The sequence below is a fragment of the Sciurus carolinensis genome, chromosome 7 (assembly GCF_902686445.1).
Source record: "Sciurus carolinensis chromosome 7, mSciCar1.2, whole genome shotgun sequence".
In the NCBI taxonomy this organism is placed as follows: domain Eukaryota; kingdom Metazoa; phylum Chordata; class Mammalia; order Rodentia; family Sciuridae; genus Sciurus; species Sciurus carolinensis.
The window spans coordinates 81,929,544-81,950,710 of record NC_062219.1 but is presented as its reverse complement, the minus strand read 5'-3'; the positions used below and the strand labels follow the sequence as shown (position 1 = coordinate 81,950,710).

The following is a 21,167-nucleotide window of genomic DNA, read 5'->3' as shown; positions in this document are numbered from 1 at the left end:
CAGAATTTCATGGGACAGTTCATGTATTATTAGATCAATGTATTTTGACTTTTGGTTCACATTATCCCATCACAGAATTTGTAACTGGGAATTTGTGGACCACATTCCTTTTTTTGGGTGGGTGGTACTGGGGATTGAACTCAGGGGCACTTGGCCACTGAGCCACATCCCTGGCCCTATTTTGTATTTTACTTAGAGATAGGGTCACCGAGTTGCATAGTGCCTTGCCTCTGCTGAGGCTGGTTTTGAACTCGGGATCTTCTTGCCTTAGCCTTCAGAGCCACTGGGATTACAGGCGTGCACCACTGCACCTGGTGGCCACATTCCTTTTGAAGTCCACTTACTCCAATGGAATGCATTGGGTACAATCTATTGCAGGCAGCTTGTCTTAGCTTTGGCTCTGCATTAGTCAGATCTGCAGGTCTAGGCAACCAATCTGAGGTTCTTGGTTGTTTTGGGGAGCTGTCAGAACTACAGTATTCACATGCATTATCAATGTGGCAATAATATCCATGTACTTAGACATATACCAGTGTTCCACACAGAACTCTTGATTGTTGTGTTTCAAATAAAAGTAATAGCATCAATCATCAATAAAATTAATGATTTAAAACACACTGGATCCTCAGTAGAAAAATAGACAAAAATCAGAATTCACAGAATTCAAAGGGTCAATAAGCACAAATTCAATTTAACCGGTATAAAAAAATTTAAAATTATAACAGTGAGGCATATTTTTTACTTATTAGATTGGTAAAAATAAGAGTGCTGGCAAAGGTGGAAGAGATGGCATTCATAAGCTGTTAGTGGGAGTGGAAATTGGTGCATTTTCGGCAAAATTCAGAATGTCAAATGTACATTTCCTTTGATTTATACATTCCATTTCTAGGAAAACAATTAAGTTTAGCAAAAATACATAAGTAGACAAAGTTTTATGTACAAGCATGTTATTGCAGTTTCACTGGCAACACTGAAATGTTGGAAATATTGAAATGAGCTGGGTGCAGTGGTGCATACCTGTAATCCCAGTGATTTAGGAGACTGAGGCAGGAGGTTTTTGCAAGTTTTAGGTCAGCCTCAGCAACTTAGAGAGACCTGTCTCAAAACAAAGAGAGCTATATCCATAGCTCACTGATTAAAGTACCTGGGGTTCAATCCCCAGTTCTGGGAAAAAAATAAATAAGAAACATAGAAAAGGAAATCTTTGTCTCCAATTGGACTTTAAGATTGAATAAATTCAAACAGTGTGATTCATTCTTTTAAAAAAATTATGTGTGTATGTATGTGTATGTGCATGCACACATATGTACTTATATACACACACATATAGACAAAATGGTATGCAGTAATTACTTCTGGGATGTAGAAATGGGGGAAAGGAAGAGTTATTGGTTTGCTTTTTGCTTTATGTATTATTATAATGTCTGATATTTTAAAAAATCATCTGTATCACTTTTGTAATTTTTTAGAAAGTAAATCTATGGAGATTGAATTCCACTTTTGAATTGGAAACTAGCCATTAATGTACTTCAATTGTGTATTAATGGCATGTTAAATATATTTTTTGTAAAGTGTTCACAGGATACCAGATATTTTTCTTTGAAGTAAAACTGTTCAGAATCTCCAAAACTCAGGAGTTAAGTTACATTTAGTGTTAAGAAACCAAGGAAAATTCTGCACATATGGTTGATATCTACAAATGACAATGACAGACTTGGAACAGTGACACAAGTTTAAATTCTCAGCAACTAAATACACACTTGAGGGGGGGACTTTGTTTTGTTGATAGTACAACAAACACAGGTCCTGGGGGTCAATAGTCTTTTTGCAGGAGTCCCTGAGCAGTGCAGGAACTACCCTACATCTTAAAGATTCCAGTCTTCATTTAAGTGGAATCCAGACAATTCAGCTTTCCTGAGGTGCTCACAGTTCCCAAACTTCTGAGGGAACACAAACAATAACAAATTGCATTTACAGAGCAACTCTTCTCTTCCTGGCATTGCTATATCCTTCTGTAGACAGAGGATACTATTTAAAAGTCAAAGGTTGAACAGCTTGGATTTTCCCCTTCCAGTATGTCACACACACCCCACATTCCCACTTAGCCTAGAAAAGAGCTCTCATACTATCTATGCCAACTCTCCTCTCGGGCTGATGCAAGGCCACAGTTTGGTTGTACTGGCTGAAGAGTTTTCAGAGCTGGGAAGTCTTCGACGAATAGGATGGCATTTTAGCACAGATATGACTCTGTCATTTTGAAAGTGGGAGATTTTCAAAGACGAGCAGCATTTAGGTTTTTAATAGTTTGGCAGAACTCTATCTTGTTTTTAAGAACTTTAAAAACACTGGTATTTTATAAGTTTTATTACATATTGAAGCTGCACCTGATATAAAGTGAGTTACATGTAATTCTTCTACACTAGCAGTCACAGATGTTTCATGAAAATAATACCAATGTTAAAGGTCAAAAAATTAAGAAACAGTCCTGTTTGACTTTTTAGAGATATTGTCATGGGACAGACTAGAAATTCCTTACATCATTTGCAGTAATAAAATGAAGCTATCCCTCAATTTAGTAAAGATACTAAGAGGCAGGTATTTTGCAGACAAGAAAACCTTTTATTTTAAACCACAAATAGTCAGCAGGTGGCCACAACTATCCATGTTTCATTAAAATCACATAAAACCTAGGTACAAAAGCACCACTGATTATTGCTCTAGAAAAACTGCATGAAAAATTTAAATATGCACAGTAAAAACACCACATATGCACAGGACCAAGTTTTTAAAGCAAATGTATGGAATGCTGAATCAATTTAACACACAGCTTCCAATATTAAATTGATATTTATTTTACTTGAGGATGATGGAGATTTCCAAAAAGTACTATGAGGGGTAAAATGTCCATCCTTATATATTTTGTATGCCAACTAGTAGAGTCCTAAAAAATTAGCATTTACAAAATACTTGGTAAAAATAGCTTTTAAAAGTTGTCTCAAGAGGTACATAAAATCAACCCCAATTTTCATGATAATTCATTCTCTCTCGTTATCTACAGATTCAGTTTTCTGTGCCTGTGAAAAAGAAAGAAAAAAGGATACGGTTATCACTTAAACTACTACAGCCAAGGAAAAGTCCACCCACCAACACGCACACTTTTGAACATATGTTTTTTGCAGCTCTATGTACAACCTACTTCAACTCTGGGTGGAGAACAGACAAGGCAGGAGTACATGATGCCAACACTGCTGCGTTTATTACTCTCTGCTTTTCAAACAGCCACAGAAACCTCACCTGCAAAACCCGCCTGCTCAAAATAAAAAACATCACACCACTATCTGATTCTAGTCACTGCAAACATGCAGAATTTTCTACTGTACCCTTAACTCTCACTGTTTCAATCTGCCCCTTTACTGACAGTGTGCTGGGTGGGGTACTTCTGGAGGCTGAGACATTAACAGTTGAGCGAGAGATGTGGATCTGCAATAACATTACAGGCAATAAAAAGAGACATTATGAGCATGCTATCACCGGCTGAAGGATTGAGCAGTTTCTTTTAAGACACTGATTCAATCAGTGGGAGGTATTTATGGAAAGTACCTCTTCAGCTTTAGTTTCACCATTTTCAGATGGTGCAGTACCTTCCTTTCCAGCTTCCTGCTTTTCCTCCTTCTTTCCTTTAGCACCTCTGCTAATCTTTGTTCCAGGTTCTTTCTAACAGCAGATCAAAGCACAAGGGAACAGTGTATGTTAGATAATAGTGCAATTAGCAAAGATCAATTTACTTCTGTCCAAATACAACGATGCCCACCATGGTGACCTTTCAGGGGAAACCAGAGACCCAGTTTTGCTGGGTTTTAACTGAGTTACACTGAGTGTCTATGAAAATGTAATAGGCTGCTTAGAAAGCCCATTGGACTTTCCTTTCTGTGGCAAACAAGATGGCAGTCCTCATGTACTGGCGGGGTGGACCACCTCTCCACAGTGAGAAGTGATTCTGCCATTGAGAGGGCAGCTGCAGGACTTGGTGAAACAGGAGACAGAGCTGGGGAGAACCTGGCTGTGGTGGCTTTGCTGCTGCTTTCCAATGAGACATCTCACATGGAGTTATGTGACTTGCCTAACTAGAAAGCTGAGAAAACACTTCAAAACGAAGGCTCAGATGAGGGAAAGTTTCCTAATTTTAAGACCAAGCTACAGAAGTGAGTTCTTCTGAAATCAACAACTCACACCACCATACAGTTTCAGACAACTCAAAACAGGGATGGTGCTCTGAAGGGCAGAGCACAGAAAAGCCACTTGGGGGGTAAGTTCTTGATAATTATATACTTCAGTTTCCTCACCTGCAAAACAGGATGTTCATATCTACTTCAAATGAGTTGATGTGTTATGTGGTAAAACAATCAGAACAGTGTCTGGCATAGTATGAGAGCTAATTATTTAACAATTAATCATCTGCTGGCATTAATAAGTATTTTGTTATTATTAGTTACGAGACTGGCTTCTTACTAACAGTTATATGAGGTCAGAAGCCCCTCCCCCCAGGTCCATTCAGGAACCATGTGAATTGCATGTTCTGAGGTAGATGCCAGCATCCCCGTGGACATGAGACTTCCAGAGCAACCTGCTCTGACTTCCTGCGCCTCATTGACCAAATGGAAAACACATTCTGCTAAAGCATAAAACTGTGCTTTATGCCTTTTAAGAAAGCCCATAACAGTGGTAATGGCTTTCTGGTCAGTACATTTTAGCCTGAACCATTAAACACTGAGTTTCCTTGGATGATTTTTGGGTAAGGAACTATAATTTATTCATTGTCTAAAAAGTCAAAGGTGGGAGGAAGGGAGCACCTCTTACCTTAGCAGATGCTTTTCTTGGTTTAGGTTCAGGTTTTGGTGGAGCAGGTTTCTATAAAGATAAATTATATAAATACTGACAAGGAGAATTGCAAAGACAACTATCCATTTTGAGTTTGACTTTGTTCTTTCAAAGGCAATCTCACCCTATTTTCAGCATCAGGAAACAGCATAAAGACTTTGGCATTTCATTAACTATTTTCATCCTGGATTTCCAAGCCAACGGCAGGTGAGATTGAAAAGTCCACTCATTGTTCCCCAGTTCAGAATAGCTCTCTGAGAACAGATTTAAGCTTCTAGCACCAATGTCTCTGTAATTCCTTTTATCACAGCACAGCAGCAAGAGGAATGACTCAGGCCCTTGGCCAAATGGCTCCATGAATTCAGTTGCATTGGCTGTCCCTGAAGTCTAGAAACCACAGCACAATCACAGGCAAAACCCATCTAGGAATGAAGGCTGCTGTCTGTGAAGCAGTTCAAAACCATTTCCAAACCCTTCCCCCTCTGATGTAGATTTCAAGTTCTGTATCCAAGCTTCTTCTTACTTTCATCCTTTCCAATGCCAGCTTAAGGTGACAATCTCTTGCCCACTCAGACACTGAGCTCATTTGTTGCTAGTGCTTTCATTAGAACACAATTATAGTGATAACACGTCCACTGTTGGTTCCTAAAGTTTAAAAGTTTGCAGCTAATATTAGCCAGAGAGCCCACTAGGAAACTGTTTTCTCCTGTCTTATTTGGTTTCCCTCCCATTCTCATGAGTAGCACCCAAACCCTCTGGCCATGGTCCTCCTTCCACAGAGCTTCAGGCCTGGCCAGCTCCACAGGGGTCTCAGACCAGGAGGCACCTGTGGGCACTGGTGAAAGATAACCAGTTTAAACCATGGATTCTCTGTAGATATTTTCAGGCAAATATTCCTTTCATAAAGCTTGGGAAAAAAATGTATATTTTCTCCTAGCACTAGAAGAATGGTTTTTAAAGTAGAAAATACTACCATGATTTCCCTCTATGGAGAAAATTGCATGTCCCTTCACTCAGTCTGCAAGAGGTTCAGGTTCAGGGCAATAAAGTGAGACTATAGCAATGCAACTCCAGAAGACAGATGGTTAGAAATGACCTTTCAAATACAAAAAATAAAACTGAGCTTGAAAAGTAAGGAATGTTTTTATTAATCTTATCACCCTAAATCTGCAGACTGTTTCCCAAATACAGCAGCTTCCATCATTCCTCAGTTTTCATGATCTAAAACATTTTTTATTCTAAGTTTTGACAAATTAATAGACACATGTTTTCTCAATTTACAATGAGTAATTTCTTTTTATATTTTCTGTGAGAGACCTTTCGCCCTGACTCAACCTTCAGAGTTTTTGGTGGGACCAAGAATGGAAGTTGTACAGTCTGTAATCCTGTTAGCCTTGGAGGAGGCTGTGTTGGCACACAGGGTGATCTTAGTGGAAGAGGTTTATATAGCTGGTTCTTGGCCGTCAGGGAAAGTCTTCTTTTAAATTATGGTTTTCCTTTGACTTACAAAGATTATTCCATTAACTGACTAGAGGTTCACAACAGCACCCCTACCTCTTAAATCCTTCTGGTGACTCTATTACCACTTCCTTAAGGACTCAAGTGAAACACTGGCTCACTCAATCCTAACTCAGCTACACTTCTGAACTTGTGACTAGTCTTAGCACCCACTTCCATGTACAGGTGTAGGCTGAGGATGAAATCCAGGCTTGCAGCTCCTGTAACATCTAGTGTCAGGATATATGCTGTCAACCAACAGGTCAAGGCCTTTCTCCACCTTCTTGGGGAGCACCTTGGGCTGCAGGAATTTGACCAAAATCCTCCACCAGAGTCAGACTGATATGTCTACTGGTGGAGTGAGGACCAGTACGTTAGGAGAGCAGCAGGGAGGAGCACAAGAGCCAGCATGGTATACATGAAGGCTGGTAAGGAAGAGTGGAGAATAGCTGTGGCTAAGGCTCCGCCACATCTGCCCACCCCAGCTGTTATTCTAATCCCCACCCATAGAAGACTCCAAGTAATGAGGTATGACTACATTTCCAAAGATGTTCCAGGACTGAAATGGGGTTAAAGTGTATGGATTCAGAACATTCTGACACTGGAAAAAAATGTTCTAAAGTATGAGTTGTGGGCAAAAATATCAGAAATCTGTCCACTTCAACACATCTGGTATACAGTTTGAAGACAAGGACATAGCTTGAGGTACTTCTTTCACTGCAGAGATCTAGCAATATCAAACAACACCCTGGGCTTTATTTTCTTGGTCATGGCACTAGCCATTGATTTTCACTGATACATCTGATTAAGTGAATTGCTTAGGAACATGGGTCAAATTTGCTAGACCCTAGTTCATTTTCAAAAAGAAAATAAACTCAAGGGAAATACCACCTTAGTCTTCCTTTTGCTGCTTTGCTTTGGACAAAGGGACAATGCACATATAAGAAGGAACACCAAAGGGGCTCTGAGGCACTTACTGCTGACAATCTGGCAGAACGTCTTGTGGGCTACAAAAGGAATGGAAAAAAAATTTGTAATTATATACAACCAGTTTGATTTTTAAAAAATTATTCTAGACATATCCTATTTTGTTGAAAGAACATAATATATGACTCCCTTTACCCTCTCCAGGTGAAACACACCCACGTTGCTTGGGTACCATTAATAACTTCAGAGAAAGTGCTCCTAAAGAAGTGCAGGCACACTGTTCAAATAAGTGGCCTCTATCAATTAGGGCCATGGCAACAAAAAAAGGGAAAGGAAGATGACATTTGGCTCTATCCTAAACCATAATCTTTTCTTTTGTGACAAAATTGAAGTTTAAGAAATGGTCTCTAGTCTGATTCTTGTTCTTTTAAAAATGGAACTAAAGTTTACAAATTAATACAAGAAGACTTATATAATAAGAAACCAGAATAGCAGGAGTTTCCCATCTTTTTGCTGTGTTGGAAGAGAGAGAATGACTAAAAATCTTACACAGCTAACAAGAAAGACTTCTTTGTGCCTTTAACAAAATAACACACTTATCTACTAAAAAAGATATTTAAAGATTTAACTAAAGTAAAATGTTCACTAATCTTTTCTTTTAATCTCAAAGTTTAGAAAACCCAGAGAGGAACTATAAAGATTAGATACTGATACTGAATTTAGAGGTTAGATTTTTTTTTAGGAAATTTTTCTTTAAGGATGGTACAAGTTAATAGCAAATGAGACTGTAAAAAATTTTAAAATAACCGAACTGTCCTAGGTGCTTCAGCAAATTACACTAGAATTGATATTCTACTTACCATCCAGCAGGGGATTTCACATTCTAAAATCACAATTGCCTTCTTTACAAGTATTTCAGAAATAAATACTCTATACATTTTGTCTGTTTATTCACTGCTCCATCTCCGGCAGAATAGTGTACTACCTAGCAAATAATATATACTCAAGAATACTTGCTGAATAAATTAATTCAAGCTTTTCCTTAATTCTTACTCCCTTATGAAGACTTTGCCTCATTATGATAGCTTGAATGTTTCAAATACTTTTTCTTGAGGAGGTCAGCAAAAATGGAAAATAGGAACCTGTACCATGATTGCAAGGAATCATGGAAATTCTTGAAGCCATGCTTAGGGTCAGTCTAGGTCAGCTGATCAGGCCAAATTGGAAGAAATATTTCTTGCCATCTTCACATCACATTTCTTGCTGAAAACAGCCGGAGAATCTAAATTCATCTTTCTTTAAACTACAGACGGAAATGAAGAGTCAGGGCCTCCATGAATAATTTTAACCTTGGGGTCTTGAGGAAAGATCAGAGCTGGACTTAAGGCCAGCTAGCAGAATGTGCTGAGAATAGGATACCTGCAGGTTAAGTGGTTGACGGGGATATATTCACTGACCAGAGCACTAGGATGTAGGAGTCAGTACACAGCTTGATCACAGCCCTGGGATTACCAGGACAGAAGGGTGTACATGACATTCTGCATGGGAAATAACATGGTGCTTGCTATGAATATCATAGGTATAATACGATGATGCACCCACAAGACACTAGGAATGAGAAAAATCCTGCAGTGTCTTTTCCAGGATGGTCAATCATGTTAGCTGGTTAAAACTGAAGAAAAGGAAACGTTTTCCCTTCAACTGGATAATAGTATGTGTCTTGTGCTTCTTCAACATGCTAAGTGTGGAGGAGCAAAGGAGGATCCACCATTACTAAACAGAGCTCAGCTTCGAAGCATCTGTGTTGCCTTAAGAACTATAAGCACCATCTCACAAGTACAGCAAGCATCGTGATACCCTCCAGGAAGAAATGTTGAAGCCTCTATGCTAAAGAGAAGTGAATGGGCCTTATCCGAATCCCCCCAGCCAGACTGTTGGCATATGGTACCCTGCTAGCCGCACCTCATTGTTCACCCTGTTTCGTGTCTATAAAGAACAATTTTTCTCTTATATTTTGATAGCTCCAATGTCTAGTAGGCACCCTCAATAAATGTTGAGATGAACAGAAGCATTAAACACCAGAAATCAGTAAATTACTCATTTACTCTTTAGTGTAGGCCTGACAAGGAGCCAAGTGTGTTTGCCCCTATTCATAATTGCCTGTCAACTAGTTGTCCTGAGTAAAATCTTATTGAAGTGAGGCAAAATCATGTGAAAAATTCCCCTTCTGTAATGCTCTAGCTTCTGTCTTCACCTCTCCATATGAGCACCTGAACACACTGAATAGGCTAAGTGGTGTCACAAAGCACTACCATTTCCAGGCAGACATTCCAGTGCTGCTGCTATGCAGGGTCTGAAAGCTGTTTGACCCAAAGGACTTAGTTCAAATTCAGTATAAGAGTTCCAAAATAAAAAGCTTAAGTAATTAATGCAAAAACAAAGCTTCCCTCTATAAGCTTCTAAACCAGACAGTCTCTAAAAAGCATATCTTTTACTGTAAAATCATTTTATGACTTCCTGCCTAAAATTAACCAGCTCTTCTTTCTGTCATAAAAAAAAAAAAAAAACGACTTTTCTTAACATTTTCTTTCCAACAACCACTATAAGAGATTTTTTTTTTTCTTCACAGCAAACAGTGAAGGCTGAGACTAACCTTTCACTCAGTCAGCAGTACTGATTATGCATGCAAGTGTGGACGCCTTCCTGGAAAGTTCCATCAGCTTTCACAGCCTTAAAATCTATAAATGATTGAACTATATTTATTGGATATGAAATAGACTAGACTGCTATTTTTTCCTTGTTAAAACACTAGCATTTCAAGTAGTCATTTAAGACTCATGCTGGTTGGGTAGGACTCAGGAAAAAGAAGATATTAAGAATTTCTCTTGATTTGTTGATTAAGTGTGAAACCTCAGGCAAGTGGTCAAAAGAATGGCTCACAGGGAGGAAGGAAGGCTTTTAGAATGGTAAGTCACCAGCCTGGCGCAGCTGGGTACACCAATAATCTCAACTATTTGGGAGGCTGAAGCAGAAGGGTAGCAAGTTCAAGGGCCACCTGGGCAACTTACTGAGATCCTGCCTCATAATGGAAGGGGGAAAAAAAAAAAAAGAAAGAAAGAAAGAAAAGAAAAAAGAAAGAAAGGACTGGGAATGTCACCCAGTGGTAGAGTGCTTAACTAGCAAAGTTAAGGCTCTGGGTTCAATCCTCAATTAAAAAAAAAAAAAAGACAAGTACCATGAGAATGACAGATACCAGACACAATAAATTTGATTGTTTATCATTTGGTTTCTGGTGCTGGGGACATTAGAATTATCCAGTAATCATTTGATTAGTTGATCATTCCCTAGTTGGAGAAAATTCTGGTGAAGGCTATTCTGAAAGACATGGAGTCCTGTCCAGTGGCAAAAGTAGCATGCAAGTCTAATCTTACAATAATAAGATATCTCAGAGATATCAAGGAGAATCATTAGAATTTGCTGAATATTGATCCAAACATATATATAATTCCATTGGAATTTTGAAGTAGTCTTATTTTCATGATATTTCTTTTCCTCCTGAGTCTGACCATGTACTTCCAATCAAAACCCAAATGTTAGGTTGCTTTTAATTCTCAAAAACAAGTGAGAAGCTAAATAGAAATTGCCTTCTTTTCAAAACTGAGAAGTAGGAAAAGATAGAGCTCTGGCTGGGCAATGAAGAAGACTGGAAACTGGATTACCAGATTTTTATGAATGCCGAAAAGGCAAATGGGGACAGTGGATTTTGGATCAGGAGGTTCAGCTATCTTTACTGGTTCCACTATTTCCAAGTTAGAACAAATCATATCATTTCTCTGAGTACCTTGTTTGCTCCACTTAAAATAGGGATAATAATATCTGCTTGTTATCAAAACAGCACTTCTTCAAATCTGTTATTCCCTTGCCTCGGTTTATTTTTCTTTATAGCAAATATTCAATTATTTTATTTTACCTCTTTCTTCCCCACTATAATGGATGCTTCATGAAGTCAGGGATTTTTGGGTTTTGTTTACTAAGGAATTCACTGGGCCTAAAGCACATTTTAAGCGCTCATACATTTTTGTTAAGAAATGAATCTGGAGCTAGGGGTGTAGCTCAGTGGAAGAGCATGAGCCCACCATACTTAAGGCCCAAGATTCGATCCCTAATACAAAAAAGAAATAAGAAAACAAAACAAAACAAAAAACAAAAAAAAAGGAAGAAAGGAAGGAATCTTAGGGCTATTATATGGATCAGACAAAATAATAAATGTGAAAGGGTTTGTGAACTGTTCAGAATAACGAACAGTTATAATATATGGTTTCAGTCAGTTATTGTCTACATCTCCTGGTACTGTACACTGTGCACAATGCCCTTCAAATACCACAGCAGTGGTGGAAGACTTTCAAAAGAGGATCCCCCTTTGTAATTGTTATCTATTCAGTAGAGTCAACGCTGTGCATACTCAATGACATAACTGGAAAATTCAGTCTGAACTGAATTTCAATTCAACAGAAAAAAAAAAATCAGTGTATTCTCTGACAGTTTTTACCAAAAGCCACCAGCTCACTGACTGACCTTTTCACTTTTCCAGTAACTGTGTTGACATCCTATAGACATAGCGTGAGTTTTAATCTGGCCTTGGCTTAAATGACAGGTCTTGTCTTGAAAAGATTTTTGTTACTAATAATATTAAAAATACACAAAATAAATAGAAACAATATAGAATAAAATAATAAAACATAATATAAATAATAATAAAGGTCCTTCAGCTAAACATGTGTGTATGTATAAATATATATGTGTATATATATGACAGCTATGTAAGTAAAAACACATTTATCTTTTATATACTAAACATCAATATTTGCTTTTAGCACAGAGGAAATGGGAAGACTTTCTGCTAGCAATTATCTACTGTGTGAAAATGATTTTTAGATTTTCTGATTGACAGATCAACTTAAATGTCAGTCTTCAAGGAGAAACTCAAACACTTTTTTTGGTGGCTAAATCTAAAAACATTAAGGTTAATTACACTTACCAAATGTCCTAAAAATTATACTTTGCCATTTTCCAAGGAAATTCAAGTATTTATGGTTGGCTCTTATTATTTTTGGTTGGTTCTAGCGTTTGTATGATGACCTGACTTTGGATCACAAACTTCATGACTATGCCAAACTCTGGAAGACAATAAATGCCAGGTACATGTATGCCATTGTGTGCTTTGTTTTGTTTTTTTGCCGTGCTGAGAATTGAACTCTTGCATGTTAGGCAAGCACTCTATCACTGAACTATACCCCAGCCTTTTTATTTTATTTTGAGATGGGAGCTTAATAAGTTGCCCAGGTTAGCCTCAAACTTGTGATCCTCCTGCCCCGACCTCTTGAGTAGCTGGGATTACAGGTCTGTGCCGCCATGCCCAGCTAGGTACATGAATGGTAGAGACAGGCACTTTTGTTTGCTTCGCTTTTAGATTACTTCTTTATAATTTCTGTTAAAGAGTTCCCCATTTGGTGGAACTAATTTCCTTGTACAAATCTTGTGTGGGATTTATGACAAACTTCTCTGAATTATGAATTATAATATGTATTACTCAATCACAGAATCTGTAACTGGATATTGTTTCTGTCTTTTTCATGACCCCTTTTAGATTATAAGTGCAAGGGTAAGAGCAGTAGTTCTCCACACACTGTAAAGCTCTGTGCAAAAGGGAAGGGCTGTCGTCATAGATAAATCTCATTTCCTACTTTTTATTCCATCTCTTTTCAAATGGTCATAATATTATCATCAAGGGTCAAACACAAGCATCTCTCCCAAGTTCCTGGTCTTTTGGAGGTTTCTGTATTTTAATAGAAAGTATCTTTGAATCATTGCCTAATTGGTTTTCCTAATACCCTAAGAGTTTTCTTGATTTAAAAAAAAAAGTTTTAATATTTTGACATATTATGTATCCTTCCATATTTTTTACTTTAGAGGAGAATTCTCTTAGGTGAATCTTCAGAATCTAAAGAGTAATTTATAATTCACTCACTGGAGCAGAAAATTTATGAAATCAACAGTCTTTCATTTTCTTGCTATGAAAGGAAGACTTTGTTCTCCTTTATGAATTTACCTATTATCTCACTCTTTGCCCAAAAGGAATTCTCAGTATCTACTTTGAAAGACAGCAGGACCAACAGGTATAAAAATAAACAACATAGTAATTGGAAAAATACCTCGATCAGTGTACCCAGATGAAGCATACCTTTGCCAAACAAGATGACACTCACACATTTATCTCTGATTTATGTAGTGTCAGTAATGTTATTACAACAGTGTTCATTTAGATTTAGACAATCATAATAATATTAAACATTTCAACTTCAAAAATTAAAAAGAGAATGTCAAAGATACACTTACCTCCTGTTTGGTTACTTTGGATCCATCTTTGCCCTCTGTATTCTCTGGGGACTAGAAAGAAAATAGTTTGGTGAATTGTATTTAAATTAGAAATCACATGTTAAAGATTAAAATGTACGAAGTCATTCCTATTCCTGGGATCAGATAAGCCAACAATTTTTTTTTGCAGGGAAAAATAAGTTTATGAAAAGATTTATTTTTACACACACACACACACACACACACACACACACACAGCATTTAGCTGCATAATTGCTCTACTTTTAAAAGAGAAGAGTGGATATGAGTTCTTGGTCTCAGTGTACTTGCACTCTAAGCAAATTTTCATTTATCTTCAATGAGTCCATCATAGTCAAAGAGCAGGGACTCAGTAGTCAGTGGTTGGGGTGCCTGGGATCCACTCTCTTGTTTCACTTGCTTGTTCTAGTCACTGTGACCTTGAAGATAAGGCAGGATGCTGGTAAAACCCAGTTCAATCAAAGAAGCATATTTTCATCCTATATATTCCTTTCTTTGATTTCTAGCTCATTTTGTAATATGACTTGACAGATTTACCCTGGATGACTATTTTTCCATATCCAGCTCCAGCATCTCAACTACATTCCCAGCCTCAGCAAGACAGGCAAGCACCTTCCCACCCCCAGCTGATTTGTTTTCAGAGTTTGATCCATCCCCTGGGGCAGCACCTGCCCGTCTTGTGACAGTTCAAACCTGACAGGAAGCAAAGGCTGCACACACCATGAAGGAAATATACTTTATATTTTCCTTATATGTTAAAGTAAAATGTATTTGAGATTTATAAGACACTTCAGATATCCCAATATATTTCTATTGGCTAAGAGTTAAAATATGAGAAAACAATTATGTTAATACAAAATTAAACTATTTAGTACACTTTACAACTATATAATCTAGGAGGTAAATACTCCTGCAGAGTAAATGGGCGGCTGATATGAACAGTGTAGCATCATAAAAGATACAGCGAACCCGCATTTGGCACAAATGTTTGGCTTAGCAAAACAAAACAGCCATGTGGTAACGCCTTATCTGATAAAATGAGAACACAATTTACAAGGTCATAAAACCCACCATTCAGTGGAGCTGGTCACATGAATTAATATAATCTTTTCAAAGAACAACCTGGCATTATGAAAAAGACACAGGACTAATCAGATGACAACTCAGAAATTTCAATTTTCAAAGCAGATTCAAAAAGAGAAACTATAAAAATATGGTTTTATTTGTACTATTTCTAATATGGAGCAATGAGAAACAACTTCCATATTCAATAAATAATACAGAATTACTTAAGCTACGTAACTATTATTGCAATGGGATTAAAATAGGCTATCTTAATATATGCAAAGTCTATATAAAATAATACTAAATTTAAAAGCTTAGATAATAAAACAGTAAGTAAGACATAGGTCCAAAGTACATAAAAAATCTTAAAACAGGAACTTTTCAAGGCAAAGTATACAGGGAGCCTTCTCTACTCCCTAGAGCTGTTACCTACAACTTTTCCAGAGCCTCTCATGTCTATAAAGGTACCTCCTGTTTCCCAAGTGGACCAACTGTTTTCTCCTCCTCCAGGGAGACCCTTGAGTTCTGAGAGGAAACAGCTTCCTCTTTTCTGCTCCCCACTCTTGCACAGGAGAGTTTGCAACAAAGACCTGTGTAACATTGGTCAGCTGAGTGATAGACCGCCAAATCTCAGCAAGTTTGATTCCTTCATGGGTCATTTAGCTTTGCTCACTTCCATGGTTACAGACTCAATGCTCCTGGACCCCCACCAAACTCTCTGACTGTTTGGAAATGCTGCTCTCATCTGTAAGGTCACTCAGTAGATTTAAGTCTGGGGTACCCTCCACCTGTAATTGTTAGGCCGTTAAGGAAGTAGCACATAGCTATTATCAGAAAAATTGATGTTAATAACATTATTTTCAATATTTTTCAAGGCAGTGTATTAGAAGCAAGCAAAATGATCAAGAGAGCAGTCTAAACAGTGATCCAATAATGTTTGTATTAGATAAAAATTACTTAAAAAGAAGAAATTATAAAAAGACTGCATCAAAAAAGCAGGTACACTGAGAATGTTAATGCCTTTGGATAAATGAACATAAGACTAGTTGAGGAGCTACAACTCTTAGACAAAGCTGGTCCTCTGGAAATCTCTCCAAAAGGGCTTTCTACAAATAAGAATATAAAAATCTACAATTAGGAACAACTGATCTTTATGCTGTGATTAGTATGGCATGAATGCAGGATGTGGGGCTTGAGACACTTGCTTGAAACTTGGTTCTCTACTTAGGAGGTGTATGATCAGGGGCAGTGACTTGATCAGAGGCTCTCATCACCCATGAATGACAGATGATAACGACATCTAACTCAAAAGATCATGCTCATTATCAACTGACAGATTAGAGAAAGCATCTAACTGAATTGTTATACAGATGCTATGCAACAGAAAAGACACAAGATTTTTAAGTTTTCTTCTGAATTATAAAATATGAAATTATATTCAACATATATTCAGATATTGAGCACATGTTCTATTGTCCAGATTTCCTGTAGATTGGTCATCTGTTTTCTGTTACCTCTACAGTAACAGGTATACTATTTTGGAAAAACCTACTATTACAGGCCATCTTATCCCTCTCTACCATTAACACTGAGCCATGTGGCTAGAAAGGAGGAGGCCATGGTATGAAGAGATTGAAACAAAAGCCCAAAGCTTTTTATCCCCATGGGTTGTGAGGAATTACAAAAAAAAAGTGGGAAATGAAGGGTTGGGGGTGCATGCAGGGAGCCTCTGATGTACCTCAACCTTCTAGTGGGCTGATGTGAAGAAGGAGGTGAGTTAAATGGGTTGCAGGGAATGCCAAGGCAAAGAAGTTTGCTCCACTCACCAGGACACAGCAGGCTTACACTAATTCAGTTTGAACCAAGAATAGTCAAGAGGGTGAGAACCATGGTCAAACAAAAATGCGTACTCACGTATCTGTGACTCCCTCAGCTGGCCCAGGTGCGGAGTTGGGCCAGCATGGAGGTGGGGGATACATAGGGCAGTCACATAGAAGGTACTCCCTGGGTGCTCTGGGAAGTCCTGGTACCACCAAGCACTGGTCTTAGGGCAAGTAAGCAGGCAGGTGGATCACTGAGTACCTGGTGACTGTATTAGGATAAAGAATCAGCAAAGAGGGCCTGAACTTGGCATAAGTGAACATGGCTGATCCTGAGCAATCTCAAAAGGGCAGGTAACTCTGGTGGGCTACAAGTCAGAAACTTCTCTATGTGAATGGAGTTAAGGAAGCATCACTCTTTACAGGGTAAGCTGAAAAGGTACAGGTACTGGTCATTATCAGGTAAGTATGTATCAGTGCTGTCTGTGAGGGGCTGGTAGAATGTTCATCAGAAGGGTACTAGAGCAGAGTGGGCTGCTGTGTCTTAGAGGTGTTTGTATTAATCCCATATGGAGGCTTACAAATGTGTTTCAGGTCCTAACAGGATCTAAGGGGTCTAGGGAGCAACTGGCATAGTAGGCCCTACTGTCTTCCACTCAATGAGAATACCATATTTCTGAGCTGAAGAGATAGGGCATTCCTGATAGCTGATGTGGTTGTCAAGATGCATCAGGGTCAATTTTTCTACATTCTTAGAACACAGGATTAGTTTTCAAGGACACATAGGTGGTGTGGAGTGTGGCCACATATCAGAGTTTAACTGGAGAGTCTTTTTTCCCCACACCTAGTGCTAAGGCTAGCTTAGGCAAGATCCTCATACCTGTTCTCTCCAAAAGGCAATTTAATTTTTTGTTGTTTCTTGTGTTTTTCTAGGCAGTTGCTTAGGCAGGGATACTCCTGTGTGTTCTTTCACCGTGTGCCTGCCAGAGGCTTTGTTTTCTGTCACTTCTCTCACTTCCCAAAGGGAAAATAAGTGTGTGTGTGTGTGTGTGTGCTTGCTCAATCAGATCTCAAGACTTAAAAATAATAAAATGAACAATATGAATGTAGCTAACTAACACTTATACAAAGGGTAGAAAATCCAAGGACACAGGAACATGAAAATAAAAGGATGTCAAGAATATACATTAAGCTAAAATCTAGAAACAACTCAAATATCCACCATCAGGAGGACAGTTAAATATATTACGATACATAATGAAACAATATGTAGCATTGAAAACAAATGGTCTACAGGTATGCACATCAACATGGGTAAATCTTATAAACATAATGCTGGACAAAAATAGAAAAGAATTACAAGATTCTAACCAAAGTTTAAAAGTGATTGTAACAAACCTAGAAGAAAAAGCAAAGAAAATGTAAATACAAAATTGTCTTGAGGTTACCTTTGGGCAACGGTAGGGAGGGTGATTTGACTGGGATAAACAGTCATTGGTAAATGATATTTTTCTTATTTATTCTTATTTAAATCAAATATATATAGACTATGTATGCACATGATATGTTTTATATTAAAATGTTTTATAAAAACAAGATGTTCTGAAGTAAAATAGTCATGAAAAACTAGCTAATTTGAAATTAAAAATTCTCAAAATATAAATAGCTAATTGAAATAAAAAACTCAAAGCAGGATAAACTCAAGATGAGGGACAGCAGAATAAATGGTGAACTGTCACAGAGTACTGAAGAATTAACACAATGCAAAGAGCCACAGACATGGATAGTATGGAGGAGATTACAGCACACCTAGTTAATTGAGAAGCTCCACATCTAGCTAATTGACATTTCAGAAGCAGAGAACAGAGGTACGAGGAGGAAGGCAAAACATATGGCTGAGAATTTTCCCAAACTGAAGTCATGCATACTAGATTAAAAGTGCACATCAAGGAATAAACTGGGAACAAAATGAAGCAAACAAAACAATACAACACACATTGTCAAAAAATTACAGAACATCAAGGAAAATGAGAAAAATCTTAAAAATTGTCAGAGTTAAAAGATGGGTCATCAATAAAGAATTATTTCTCCACCAGCTACAAAAGAAAATCTACGTAAGAAAATATGGAGTGTTGTTCAAGGAATTGAGGAAAACTATTAACCTAGAATTCTGCATCCAGCTATCATTCAAATGATGGCAAAATAAAGCCATGTCACAATACAAACACTGAGAGAGTTCACAAAGTCTTTCAGCAAGGATCTATCATTAAAGGATCAAATTCAGCAATAAGAAAAATGAGTCCAGATGGAAGGCAAGCATATGAAAAGAAATGACCTGTGTAGTAATCGCATTCACAGTTCCAGCTATGCAGGAGACGGAGGTAGGGGCCTGGACAACTTAGTGAATTCTTCTTTCAAAAAATAAGAAAGGACTGGGGATGTTGCTCAGTGGTGGAGCACTACTACTTTGCCTAAAAGTGCAAAGCCCTGGAATTAATCCCCAGTGACACACTCTTAAAAATATACTGGAAAATCTAATCAACTATTACCTATAAACACTACTACCTATTGTTTGTGTGTTTAAAAGAAGTTTTAATAGAAATGTTAGACTGGTAATGTCTTTAGAAACATAACGTAATTTAAAATTTTCAAACAGTCACATTAGAAAAGCAAAAAGAAACAGGTAAAATTAATTGCAATAATTTATTCAACTGAATATATATCTAAGTTCTTATCCTTTCACCATGGAGTAACATACAAATTATTAAGTTGATACTTCATGATGTTTTGAACTAAATCTTTAAAGTCTGGTGTGTATTTTACACTTACAACACATTTCCATACAAGCACTATATTTTCATAGGGAATATCTGCATTTAGAATTCATAAAAATTTATAGTTGTTTCACCCAGATTTTTTTCAAACATATTTAAAATTTTCCAATAATGGAATCTCATTCAATTTTTAAACTTAAGTTGGCTAAAATTAAATAAAATTAAAACTTCAGGTTTTCATTCTTTTTAAGTACTTAATAACCTCATGCAGCTGGTGGCTGCCATTTTGGATGGACAGCAGAGTTCTAGACAGTAACAACCACAAGAGATGGGAGTGGGGTGAACAGATAAGAAAGGAAAGCAGGCTAGGGTCCCAGTTTTGCTTGAGGATGACAGATACAGAATAATTTAGACTTTGCTAAAATAAAATTAAAAGATTACCATTAAAAAATTTTAAGAACAGAAACAGGATATTTAAACATCTCCATCAGGAGGACTGGAATGAAGCAAAATTTTACCAAAAAAAGGAATGGAAGACAAAATAAAAAGAAAAACATAATATGTATAAAACACACAAGTCATCAGAAAAATTCAAATATGTCAGTAATCACAATACATTGAAACAAAGAATACCCAAGCATTATGTCAAGTGATGGAGACTGAGAGAGCAATACAGATACATGATTCCACTTTAAAGATTATGAAAAATGTACACATTAATATTATGGATATATACATGCATGTATCATAAAAGTATAAAACGTGGACAAGGAGAATATAAACCAATTTTGTGATAACAATTACCTCTAAAGAAGGACATAAGGAAAAGGGATAAGGGAGGTGTTTCAAAGGAAACTTTGTAACAATTTATTTTTTAAGACAGGAAGCAAATATAATAAAAAGATTCAAATTTGTGAACTCTTGGTGGCTGGTAAATAGGCATGTTATATTATTTCTTGGATTTCTCTGTTTTGAAAATTTTCTGCAAATAAAAATACTGTCCATTCTGGGAGAACAAAAACAGACTAGAAGCAAACTTTCTTCATATTTTAAGTCCAGTTTAACAGTGCCATGTCTATTCCCTGACACAAATTACAAATTACTCAGCATCTTCTATATATTTCAATAATGTCTTATGAACATGGTTCATACACTGCCTCCTTTTCTGTTTAAGACCTCTAATTGCTTTGGTTGTGTGATATGAAGAAACTGGACACAAAACTTCTCTTTCTAGCCAGCACGGGAGGAGCTGGCTGAAGAAACACACATGATTTCAACAGTTGATCAACGATGCTATCTGCATTCCTGCTTTACATAAAGGTGCTGGGTCCTGTATCTTTAAGATGCTAAAGTGTTCTGAAGGGAATGCAACTGTAATTTCCTTAGGTCTCTCCAGCAGTCCAGATAAAGAAACCAAGAGAAACTTGGAATTTTTATTCTACAGGCCATTCATTAGGAATGCACAGGAAGCGTTGGGCTTCTCTTGCAGTAAACAGAGGTGACCACTCCACAGAGCCCCACTTTTTTCCCTCCAAACTCATGAAGGTCTCAGGGAAGTGGAAAACTTTATGTTCTTCACCAGTTGCTTGGGAAATGCTTTAGATGGCATCAGCCTGAGGATCTGTCACTGCAGAGAAAGATCCTGAGAGTACAGCAGCAAGTTGGGGAGGATAAGGCTAGTGTAACCAGGTGCCATGGTGCTCAGGCACACTTGAGAAGAGGCTCAGGATTCTTGGTGGGAGTGTTGGACCTTTCTTATATCAAAGTGCCAAAAAGTCATTCCTATTAAGTG

General features: G+C 37.5%; 1 protein-coding gene across 5 annotated transcripts in view; it reads right to left on the bottom strand.

Moving 5' to 3' along the window:
- Positions 1-2,598: 2,598 nt before the first annotated feature.
- Positions 2,599-21,167, bottom strand: part of Hmgn3 (high mobility group nucleosomal binding domain 3) — a 30,271-nt gene continuing 11,702 nt past the window's right edge. For 2 of the 5 annotated variants that reach the window (XM_047557815.1, XM_047557810.1), the window contains exons 2-6: positions 13,699-13,749; positions 7,353-7,382; positions 4,858-4,908; positions 3,601-3,714; positions 3,081-3,480 (exon numbers count right to left, since the gene is read on the bottom strand). In XM_047557815.1, the coding sequence (XP_047413771.1) occupies positions 3,349-3,480; positions 3,601-3,714; positions 4,858-4,908; positions 7,353-7,382; positions 13,699-13,749 (378 nt within the window). In that variant the 3' untranslated portion in view covers positions 3,081-3,348. The other 3 variants (XM_047557812.1, XM_047557811.1, XM_047557814.1) reach the window with 3 other exon arrangements.